This window comes from Somniosus microcephalus, unplaced genomic scaffold (genome assembly GCF_052327205.1).
Source record: "Somniosus microcephalus isolate GS21.2 unplaced genomic scaffold, FLI_Smic_1.0 unresolved_chr7, whole genome shotgun sequence".
NCBI lineage: Eukaryota > Metazoa > Chordata > Chondrichthyes > Squaliformes > Somniosidae > Somniosus > Somniosus microcephalus.
The window spans coordinates 2,882,885-2,894,418 of NW_028225185.1; the positions used below are offsets into that span (position 1 = coordinate 2,882,885).

Sequence of the window (11,534 nt, forward strand, 5' to 3'; positions counted from 1 at the left end):
GCTCCCTCTACACTGTCCCATCAAACACTCCCAGGGCAGGTACAGCACGGGTTAGATACAGAGTAAAGCTCCCTCTACACTGTCCCATCAAACACTCCCAGGGCAGGTACAGCACGGGTTAGATACAGAGTAAAGCTCCCTCTACACTGTCCCATCAAACACTCCCAGGGCAGGTACTGCACGGGTTAGATACAGAGTAAAGCTCCCTCTGCACTGTCCCATCAAAACACTCCCAGGGCAGGTACAGCACGGGTTAGATACAGAGTAAAGCTCCCTCTACACTGTCCCATCAAACACTCCCAGGGCAGGTACAGCACGGGTTACATACAGAGTAAAGCTCCCTCTACACTGTCCCCATCAAACACTCCCAGGGCAGGTACAGCACGGGTTAGATACAGAGTAAAGCTCCCTCTACACTGTCCCATCAAACACTCCCAGGGCAGGTACAGCACGGGTTAGATACAGAGTAAAGCTCCCTCTACACTGTCCCATCAAACACTCCCAGGGCAGGTACAGCACGGGTTCGATACAGAGTAAAGCTCCCTCTACACTGTCCCATCAAACACTCCCAGGGCAGGTACAGCACGGGTTCGATACAGAGTAAAGCTCCCTCTACACTGTCCCATCAAACACTCCCAGGGCAGGTACAGCACGGGTTAGATACAGAGTAAAGCTCCCTCTACACTGTCCCATCAAACACTCCCAGGGCAGGTACAGCACGGGTTAGATACAGAGTAAAGCTCCCTCTACACTGTCCCATCAAACACTCCCAGGGCAGGTACAGCACGGGTTAGATACAGAGTAAAGCTCCCTCTACACTGTCCCATCAAACACTCCCAGGGCAGGTACTGCACGGGTTAGATACAGAGTAAAGCTCCCTCTGCACTGTCCCATCAAAACACTCCCAGGGCAGGTACAGCACGGGTTAGATACAGAGTAAAGCTCCCTCTACACTGTCCCATCAAACACTCCCAGGGCAGGTACAGCACGGGTTACATACAGAGTAAAGCTCCCTCTACACTGTCCCCATCAAACACTCCCAGGGCAGGTACAGCACGGGTTAGATACAGAGTAAAGCTCCCTCTACACTGTCCCATCAAACACTCCCAGGGCAGGTACAGCACGGGTTAGATACAGAGTAAAGCTCCCTCTACACTGTCCCCATCAAACACTCCCAGGGCGGGTACAGCACGGGTTAGATACAGAGTAAAGCTCCCTCTACACTGTCCCATCAAACACTCCCAGGGCAGGTACAGCACGGGTTAGATACAGAGTAAAGCTCCCTCTACACTGTCCCCATCAAACACTCCCAGGGCAGGTACAGCACGGGTTACATACAGAGTAAAGCTCCCTCTACACTGTCCCCATCAAACACTCCCAGGGCAGGTACAGCACGGGTTAGATACAGAGTAAAGCTCCCTCTACACTGTCCCATCAAACACTCCCAGGGCAGGTACAGCACGGGTTAGATACAGAGTAAAGCTCCCTCTACACAGTCCCATCAAACACTCCCAGGGCAGGTACAGCACGGGTTCGATACAGAGTAAAGCTCCCTCTACACTGTCCCATCAAACACTCCCAGGGCAGGTACAGCACGGGTTCGATACAGAGTAAAGCTCCCTCTACACTGTCCCCATCAAACACTCCCAGGGCAGGTACAGCACGGGTTCGATACAGAGTAAAGCTCCCTCTACACTGTCCCATCAAACACTCCCAGGGCAGGTACAGCACGGGTTAGATACAGAGTAAAGCTCCCTCTACACTGTCCCATCAAACACTCCCAGGGCAGGTACAGCACGGGTTAGATACAGAGTAAAGCTCCCTCTACACTGTCCCCATCAAACACTCCCAGGGCAGGTACAGCACGGGGTTAGATACAGAGTAAAGCTCCCTCTACACTGTCCCATCAAACACTCCCAGGGCAGGTACAGCACGGGTTAGATACAGAGTAAAGCTCCCTCTGCACTGTCCCATCAAACACTCCCAGGGCAGGGACAGCACGGGTTAGATACAGAGTAAAGCTCCCTCTACACTGTCCCATCAAACACTCCCAGGGCAGGTACAGCACGGGTTAGATACAGAGTAAAGCTCCCTCTACACTGTCCCATCAAACACTCCCAGGGCAGGTACAGCACGGGTTCGATACAGAGTAAAGCTCCCTCTACACTGTCCCATCAAACACTCCCAGGGCAGGTACAGCACGGGTTCGATACAGAGTAAAGCTCCCTCTACACTGTCCCATCAAACACTCCCAGGGCAGGTACAGCACGGGTTAGATACAGAGTAAAGCTCTCGTACACTGTCCCATCAAAAACTCCCAGGGCAGGTATAGCACGGGTTAGATACAGAGTAAAGCTCCCTCTACACTGTCCCATCAAACACTCCCAGGGCAGGTACAGCACGGGTTCGATACAGAGTAAAGCTCCCTCTACACTGTCCCCATCAAACACTCCCAGGGCAGGTACAGCACGGGTTCGATACAGAGTAAAGCTCCCTCTACACTGTCCCATCAAACACTCCCAGGGCAGGTACAGCACGGGTTAGATACAGAGTAAAGCTCCCTCTACACTGTCCCATCAAACACTCCCGGGGCAGGTAGAGCACGGGTTAGATACAGAGTAAAGCTCCCTCGACACTGTCCCATCAAACACTCCCGGGGCAGGTAGAGCACGGGTTCGATACAGAGTAAAGCTCCCTCTACACTGTCCCATCAAACACTCCCAGGGCAGGTACAGCACGGGTTAGATACAGAGTAAAGCTCCCTCTACACTGTCCCATCAAACACTCCCAGGGCAGGTACAGCACGGGTTAGATACAGAGTAAAGCTCCCTCTACACAGTCCCATCAAACACTCCCAGGGCAGGTACAGCACGGGTTAGATACAGAGTAAAGCTCCCTCTACACTGTCCCATCAAACACTCCCAGGGCAGGTACAGCATGGGTTAGATACAGAGTAAAGCTCCCTCTACACTGTCCCATCAAACACTCCCGGGGCAGGTACAGCACGGGTTAGATACAGAGTAAAGCTCCCTCTACACTGTCCCATCAAACACTCCCGGGGCAGGTACAGCACGGGTTAGATACAAAGTAAAGCTCCCTCTACACTGTCCCATCAAACACTCCCGGGGCAGGTAGAGCACGGGTTAGATACAGAGTAAAGCTCCCTCTACACTGTCCCATCAAACACTACCAGGGCAGGTACAGCACGGGTTAGATACAGAGTAAAGCTCCCTCTACACTGTCCCATCAAACACTCCCAGGGCAGGTACAGCACGGGTTAGATACAGAGTAAAGCTCCCTCTACACTGTCCCATCAAACACTCCCAGGGCAGGTACAGCACGGGTTAGATACAGAGTAAAGCTCCCTCTACACTGTCCCATCAAACACTCCCAGGGCAGGTACAGCATGGGTTAGATACAGAGTAAAGCTCCCTCTACACTGTCCCATCAAACACTCCCAGGGCAGGTACAGCACGGGTTCGATACAGAGTAAAGCTCCCTCTACACTGTCCCATCAAACACTCCCAGGGCAGGTACAGCACGGGTTAGATACAGAGTAAAGCTCCCTCTACACTGTCCCATCAAACACTCCCAGAGCAGGTACAGCACGGGTTAGATACAGAGTAAAGCTCCCTCTACACTGTCCCATCAAACACTCCCAGGGCAGGTACAGCACGGGTTAGATACAGAGTAAAGCTCCCTCTACACTGTCCCATCAAACACTCCCAGGGCGGGTACAGCACAGGTTAGATACAGAGTAAAGCTCCCTCTACACTGTCCCATCAAACACTCCCAGGGCAGGTACAGCACGGGTTAGATACAGAGTAAAGCTCCCTCTACACTGTCCCATCAAACACTCCCAGGGCAGGTACAGCACGGGTTCGATACAGAGTAAAGCTCCCTCTACACTGTCCCATCAAACACTCCCAGGGCAGGTACAGCACGGGTTCGATACAGAGTAAAGCTCCCTCTACACTGTCCCATCAAACACTCCCAGGGCAGGTACAGCACGGGTTAGATACAGAGTAAAGCTCCCTCTACACTGTCCCATCAAACACTCCCAGAGCAGGTACAGCACGGGTTAGATACAGAGTAAAGCTCCCTCTACACTGTCCCATCAAACACTCCCAGGGCAGGTACAGCACGGGTTAGATACAGAGTAAAGCTCCCTCTACACTGTCCCATCAAACACTCCCAGGGCGGGTACAGCACAGGTTAGATACAGAGTAAAGCTCCCTCTACACTGTCCCATCAAACACTCCCAGGGCAGGTACAGCACGGGTTAGATACAGAGTAAAGCTCCCTCTACACTGTCCCATCAAACACTCCCAGGGCAGGTACAGCACGGGTTCGATACAGAGTAAAGCTCCCTCTACACTGTCCCATCAAACACTCCCAGGGCAGGTACAGCACGGGTTCGATACAGAGTAAAGCTCCCTCTACACTGTCCCATCAAACACTCCCAGGGCAGGTACAGCACGGGTTAGATACAGAGTAAAGCTCCCTCTACACTGTCCCACATTCTGATCACGTGGGTCCCAGCCAGTTAGCAGGGAAAGCTGTCTTTCATCCCACATGGGGAAAGGACAGCCTCTCAGCTAGTGCTATATCTGGGACCCTGAGGCGTGTCTCCCTCTGGCGCTCTCTCACAGACACACATACACTACTCACTCACCCCTCACAGTGCCCCCCACCCATTACTCTCCTCACCGGTTACTGGGTCAAGTTCTAATGGGAATGGGAGCAGAGCTGGATCACCTATAGCAGGAAGAGGCAGGGATGTGAGTGACGGCTCAGGAACACGCCAATATTTAGAACAACACATCTGCTGCAACAAAGGGATTCCCACTCCGGCCATCTCCGCTCGCTCACTGCTCACCCAGCTTCAACTGTCGACATATCTCGTTGCATTCCTGGCAAACAAACACACGCCAGCGTTAGTGATGAGGACCCTGCGATACAGTCGCCCCTGCACAAGGAGCACCCGCTCACTGGGGTAGGGGGGAAAGAGAGAGAACTCCCCCTGTATTACTGACACGCACAAAATTCATTTCCCCATTGGTGACCCACGGTGACCTCAGGCCCCCACCCCCCATCGCGACCCCAGGCACCCCCCTCTCCGCGACCCCAGGCCCGCCCCTCACCGCGACCCCAGGCCCGCCCCTCACCGCGACCCCAGGCCCGCCCCTCTCCGCGACCCCAGGCCCGCCCCTCTCCGCGACCCCAGGCCCGCCCCTCACCACGACCCCAGGCCCGCCCCTCACCGCGACCCCAGGCCCGCCCATCTCCGCGACCCCAGGCCCGCCCATCTCCGCGACCCCAGGCCCCCCCATCTCCGCGACCCCAGGCCCGCCCATCTCCGCGACCCCAGGCCCCCCCATCTCCGCGACCCCAGGCCCCCCCATCTCCGCGACCCCAGGCCCGCCCCTCTCCGCGACCCCAGGCCCGCCCCTCACCACGACCCCAGGCCCGCCCCTCTCCGCGACCCCAGGCTCGCCCCTCACCGCGACCCCAGGGCCCCCCATCTCCGCGACCCCAGGCCCCCCCATCTCCGCGACCCCAGGCCCCCCCATCTCCGCGACCCCAGGCCCCCCCATCTCCGCGACCCCAGGCCCCCCCATCTCCGCGACCCCAGGCCCGCCCATCTCCACGACCCCAGGCCCGCGGTGCTGGTTGTTACAGTGGGCATTACCCCGTTGCGCTCCCGGCCTGTGACCCTGGAGGGCACCTACCTGCCACCCCTGGCACTGCTCATCCCGCTTGGCCTGCAGCTGCTCGATCCGGCGCCTGCCCTGGAGGACGGACTGGGCCAGCGCTGCGTTCTCTTCCTTTGCTCGCTTCACCTTCAGCCGCAGGTACTCTCGCTGCCGCAGCAGGTACGGCACCGAGTGGCTCCGCAGGTCCTGACCAGGGGAGCCCGAGGGACGCCTGTAAAAGGAGATTCAGCGACAGCAGCTTCACTCAGCGGGCAAGACACCGCGCAGACTCCGGGATAAAATCAACACCCACCCCACTGTGAAATAAAAGGACAAGCGGCTATTTTACATCGCCCACCCTCCTTGCCTGCTGGCCATCTCTCTAACCCAGGGTCACTGGACAGTGATCAGGAGCAGGAACCCTGGCTGATTTCCCCCTCTCTCTAACCCAGGGGTCACTGGACAGTGATCAGGAGCAGGAACCCTGGCTGATTTCCCCTCTCTCTAACCCAGGGTCACTGGACAGTGATCAGGAGCAGGAACCCTGGCTGATTTCCCCCTCTCTCTAACCCAGGGGTCATTGGACAGTGATCAGGAGCAGGAACCCTGGCTGATTTCCTCTCTCTAACCCAGGGGTCACTGGACAGTGATCAGGAGCAGGAACCCTGGCTGATTTCCCCCTCTCTCTAATCCAGGGGTCACTGGACAGTGATCAGGAGCAGGAACCCTGGCTGATTTCCCCTCTCTCTAACCCAGGGGTCACTGGACAGTGATCAGGAGCAGGAACCCTGGCTGATTTCCTCTCTCTAACCCAGGGGTCACTGGACAGTGATCAGGAGCAGGAACCCTGGCTGATTTCCCCTCTCTCTCTAACCCAGGGGTCACTGAGGCCGGTTGCAGCCACCAAGCCCCAGGAATCGAGCCCTCCCCCTCACCAAGTTATTATTTTGCAGCGAACAACTCCAGAATGTCCCTTACCACGCAGGCTCCGAACGGGCTTCTGATTCTCTCTCCAGCTGATCCAGTTTAGGGAGCGCTCGTTCAAAGAGTCCGTCTTTGGAGATCTGATTTATCTCTTCCTGTGATTGGGAGGGATGGCAAGATTCAGGGTGAGACTCCAAGCCACAAGGCAATTCACTCGACAGGTATCTGCTCCAACACTGAGAAACTCCCACCTCAGTGCATGGGAGTAAATAAGGAGAAGCTGTTTCCTCTGGAAAGTGGGTCGATAACCAGAGGACACAGATTTAACATAATTGGCAAAAGATCTAGAGGGGAAATGAGGAGAAATTATTTCAGAGGGTTGTTATGATCTGGAACGCACTGCCTGAAAGGGTGGTGGAATCAGAATTCATAGGAACCTTCAAAAGGCCATTGGACATGTGTTTGAAGAGCGCTGGTTTGGAACTAGACAAGGGAACTAGATGTAATATCTCCCAAGTTTGCAGATGACACAAAGCTGGGTGGGCGTGTGTGCTGTGAGGAGGATGCAGAGAAACTGTATGATTTGGACAGGTTGGGTGATTGGGCAGATGCAGTATAATGTGGATCAATGCGAGGCTATCCACTTTGGTGGCAAAAACAGGAACATAAGAACCTAAGAAATAGGAGCAGGAGTAGGCCATACGGCCCCTCAGGCCTGCTCCGCCATTCAATAGGATCATGGCTGATCCGAACCTAGACTCACATCCACTTCCCTGCCCTCTCCCCGTAACCCCTAATTCCCTTATCAGCTAGGAAACTGTCTATCTCCGTTTTAAATTTACTTAATGTCGCAGCTTCCACAGCTCTCTGGGGTAGCAAATTCCATAGATTTACTACCCTCTGAGTGAAGAAGTTTCTCCTCATCTCAGTTTTGAAAGGGCAGCCCCTTATTCTAAGATTATGCCCCCTAGTTCTAGTCTCACCCATCAGTGGAAACATCCTCCCCGCATCCACCCGATCAAGCCCCCTCACAATCTTATATGTTTTGATAAGATCGCCTCTCATTCTTCTGAACTCCAATGAGTAGAGGCCCAACCTACTCAACCTTTCCTCATACGTCAACCCCCTCATCTCCGGAATCAACCGAGTGAACCTTCTCTGAACCGCCTCGAGAGCAAGTATATCTTTTCTTAAATATGGAAACCAAAACTGTACGCAGTATTCCAGGTGTGGCCTCACCAATACCCTGTATAACTGCAGCAAGACTTCCCTGCTTTTATACTCCATCCCCCTTGCAATAAAAGCCAAGATTCCATTGGCCTTCCTGATCACCTGCTGCACCTGCATACTAACCTTCTGTGTTTCATGCACCAGGACCCCCAGATCCCTTTGTACTGTAGCACTTTGCAGTTTCTCTCTATTTAGATAATAACTTGCTCTTTGATTTTTTCTGCCAAAGTGCATAACCTCACACTTTCCAATATTATATTGCATTTGCCAAATCTCTGCCCACTCACTTAGTCTGTCTATGTCCTTTTGCAGGTTTTTTATGTCCTCCTCACTCACTGCTTTCCCTCCCATCTTTGTATCGTCGGCAAACTTGGATACGTTGCACTCGGTCCCTTCCTCCAAATCGTTAATATAGATTGTAAAGAGTTGGGGTCCCAGCACCGACCCCTGCGGAACACCACTAGTTACTGATTGCCAGCCCGAGAACGAACCATTTATCCCAACTCTTTGTTTTCTGTTAGATAGCCAATCTTCCACCCATGCCAGTATATTACCCCCAAATCCTGTGATTTGTTATCTTGATCAGTAATCTTTTGTGTGGAACCTTGTCAAATGCCTTTTGGAAGTCCAAATACACTACATCCACTGGTTCCCCTTTATCCACCCTGTATGTTACATCCTCAAAGAATTCGAGCAAATTTGTCAAACAGATTATTATCTGAATGGCAATAGATTGGGAGAAGGGGGAGTGCAACGAGACCTGGGTGTCCTTGTCCACCAGTCGCTGAAGGTAAGCACGCAGGTGCAGCAGGCGGTTAAGAAGGCAAATGGTATGTTGGCCTTCGTAGTGAGAGGGTTCGAGTACAGGAGCAAGGATGTCTTGCTGCAGTTGTACAGGGCCTTGGTGAGACCACACCTTGAGTATTGTGTGCAGTTTTGGTCGCCTTATCTGAGGAAGGATGTTCTTGCCATGGAGGGAGTGCAGCGACGATTCACCAGACTGATACCTGGGATGGCAGGAATGACGTACGAGGAGAGATTGGGCTTATACTAGCTGGAGTTTAGAAGAATGAGAGGGGATCTCATTGAAACTTATAAAATTCTAACAGGACTAGACAGACTAGATGCAGGAAGGATGTTCCCGATGGCGGGGAATCCAGAACCAGGGGTCACATTCTAAGGATAAGGGGTAAGTCATTTAGGACACAGATGAGGAATTTCTTCACCCAGAGAGTGGTGAACCTGTGGAATTCTCTACCACAGAAGGCAGTAGAGGCCAATTCATTAAATATATTCAAGAAGGAGTTAGATATATTTCTTAAGGCTTATGGGATCAAGGGATATGGGGAGAAGGCAGGGACCGGGTACTGAATTTGGATGATCAGCCATGATCTCATTGAATGGCGGAGCAGGCTCGAAGGGCCGACTCCTGCTCCTATCTTCTATGTTTCTATGAATCTGTTTTAGACAACACGGAGAAGTGGGAGCTTGTAATGGGCCTTTAATGTGGGTAACACCCCAGGAGCTTCAGAGGGAGGAAGAGCAGAGGCTGAGCTGGTGGAGGGGAAGGGGTACGTGTGATCAAAATCATAGTCGAATGGATAGATTTTGGGGTTAGTGAAGGACGGGTTTAGGTAGGAAGTCCCAGAGATTTGGACTGAGGGAGCTGAAGGTTGAAATAGTGACCCATCACAGAACGAGGAGATTCAGGGCATAAAGAAGGGAAGCAGAACTGAGATCTGTTATTTAGAATCACACAGCACAGAGGGAGGCCATTCGGCCCATCGGGCCTGTGCCGGCTCTTTGAAAGAGCTCTCCAATTAGTCCCACTCCCCCCTACTCTGTCCCCATAGCCCTGCAAATATCTCCTTTTCATTTTTGTTCCCAATTCTGGCCGATTATTTATCACATTAGGCTAACGTTGTTTAGTCCTGTTCGAATACTCTGACAACAGCCAAGGATTTTATAGACAGCGGCTCCTGGGTACTCACTCGGATGGAGGTCTGGAGCTGAGAGGTGAGTTGCTTGTAGACACTGTTTGTGAACTGCGGCTGGATCTTGTAAACTGGCTTATAGGACTGAGCAAACCTCTCGAAGCTGCACAAAGAGGGCACATCCACAATTATTAAAGCTCGCCCATCACACAAACTTCTGTGTGAAACTCAAAATAAACAAGTGCATTAAAGTAACCTTGGACATTTAAAGGGGCAGTCCTGGCATAAGGGAGTCTCTTAAAGGGACAATCCCGCACAAGTTGGGGGTCTCTTAAAGGGACAATCCCACACAAGTTGGGGTCTCTTTCTTAAAGGCGCAGTCCTGGCATAAGCAGGTCTCTTAAAGGGGCAGTCCAGCATACCCCAGGGGGGGGGGGATTCTTAAAGAGGCAGTCCCACCATACGGGCATCTCTTAAAGGGGTAGCCCAGACATACGGGGGTCTCTTAAAGGAGCAGCCCCGGCACAAGGGAGTTCTCTCACAAGGAGCAGTTCAGGCACAAGGGGTGGGTCTCTTAAAGGGGCAGATCCAGCATAAGGTGGGTCTCTTAAAGGGACAGTCCCGGCATAAGGGGCAGTCCAAGCATACAGGGATCTCTTAAAGAGGCAGTCCCACTCCCCATTACCTCGCGGTTTCCAGCATCTTCTCCAAGGTTGTTTCCATCGCCGCCGAGAACAGTTTCAGCCGCTTCGACCCCTCGGGCCCGGCCTCTCCCCCGGGGCCGGCCTGTCTCTCCGCCTCTCCCTCAGGCCCGCTCACACCGGCCTCTCTCTCCGCTTCTCCCCCGGGCCCGCTCACTCCCTCAGGCCCGCTCTCCCCAGCCTCTCCTCCGGGCTCGGCCTCTCTCTCCGCCTCAGGCCCGCTCACCCCGGGTCCAGCCACTCCCTCAGGCCCGCTCTTCCCGACCTCTCTCTCCGCCTCAGGCCCGCTCTCTCCCCCGGGCCCGCTCTCCCCGGCCTCTCCCCCGGGCCCGGCCTCTCTCTCCGCCTCTCCCCCGGGCCCGGCCTCTCTCTCCGCCGCTCCCCCGGGCCCGGCCTCTCTCTCCGCCGCCTCAGCCTCCATTTTCCCCGCCAGAATCATCCACCCGCTCCCTCACTGCTGATTGGTTAATGGAGAAATCCCATTCTGTGATTGGCTGCCAGTCTGTCAATCACTCTCTCCTCCTGTTCTGATAGGCAGATCCTGCTTCCTGCTGATTGGCTGAGCCCCCTGCCAATCAACCAACCGAGCTTCAATGAGGGGGAAACACGACCTTGTAAGACTCCATTTGATTGGATGCTCGCTTAAACAGTTTTCAAAAGCGTTTGTTTCGGATTTGCTGATTGGCCCTTTTTTTTTTTTTGTCGCGCCCGCCTCTCGGCGGCTCTGATTTGACAGCTTGAAATAAACAAGCTGCCGGATTGGCTGCGTTTGCTGTCACTCATTAAAGGGACAGTGTCCTCCTGTGCTGGCCCTGATCTTGTCTCTGCCCCAGCTGGTGGGTGGGGGGACAGAAGTCCAGCATCAAGGCTGAGTGGCCGGTGCAGCACGGAGGGGGTGCGACTCGGCCAGAGCTGCCGCCTGGGGGTCCCGGCCAACATTCCCACCTCAACCAGCACCGCCACAAACAGATTAACACACATTTCATCATCTGAATAAAAAGACTCGCATTTCTACAGCGCCTTTCACCAGCTCAGGACGTCACAAAGAC

At 53.9% G+C, this 11,534-nt stretch overlaps 1 protein-coding gene across 1 annotated transcript; it reads right to left on the bottom strand.

Moving 5' to 3' along the window:
• Nucleotides 1-4,248: 4,248 nt before the first annotated feature.
• On the bottom strand, nucleotides 4,249-10,931 carry pmf1 (polyamine modulated factor 1). Its single transcript, XM_085978454.1, has 5 exons — nucleotides 10,470-10,931; nucleotides 9,842-9,947; nucleotides 6,675-6,775; nucleotides 5,733-5,928; nucleotides 4,249-4,913 (listed from the first exon to the last, which is right to left on the bottom strand). Exons 1-5 carry the CDS (start codon nucleotides 10,922-10,924, stop codon nucleotides 4,869-4,871), a joined length of 903 nt encoding a protein of 300 aa, XP_085834580.1. The 5' UTR covers nucleotides 10,925-10,931; the 3' UTR covers nucleotides 4,249-4,868.
• Nucleotides 10,932-11,534: the final 603 nt, after the last annotated feature.

Coding starts and splice junctions, on each gene's coding strand:
- pmf1 (XM_085978454.1), bottom strand. CDS start 10,924: ATGATTCTGGCGGGGAAAATGGAGGCTGAGGCGGCGGAGAGAGAGGCC. Junction 5,929..6,674: donor GCCCGTTCGGAGCCTGCGTG/GTAAGGGACATT, acceptor CTCCTTTTACAG/GCGTCCCTCGGGCTCCCCTG. Junction 4,914..5,732: donor AGCAGTGCCAGGGGTGGCAG/GTAGGTGCCCTC, acceptor TTTGTTTGCCAG/GAATGCAACGAGATATGTCG.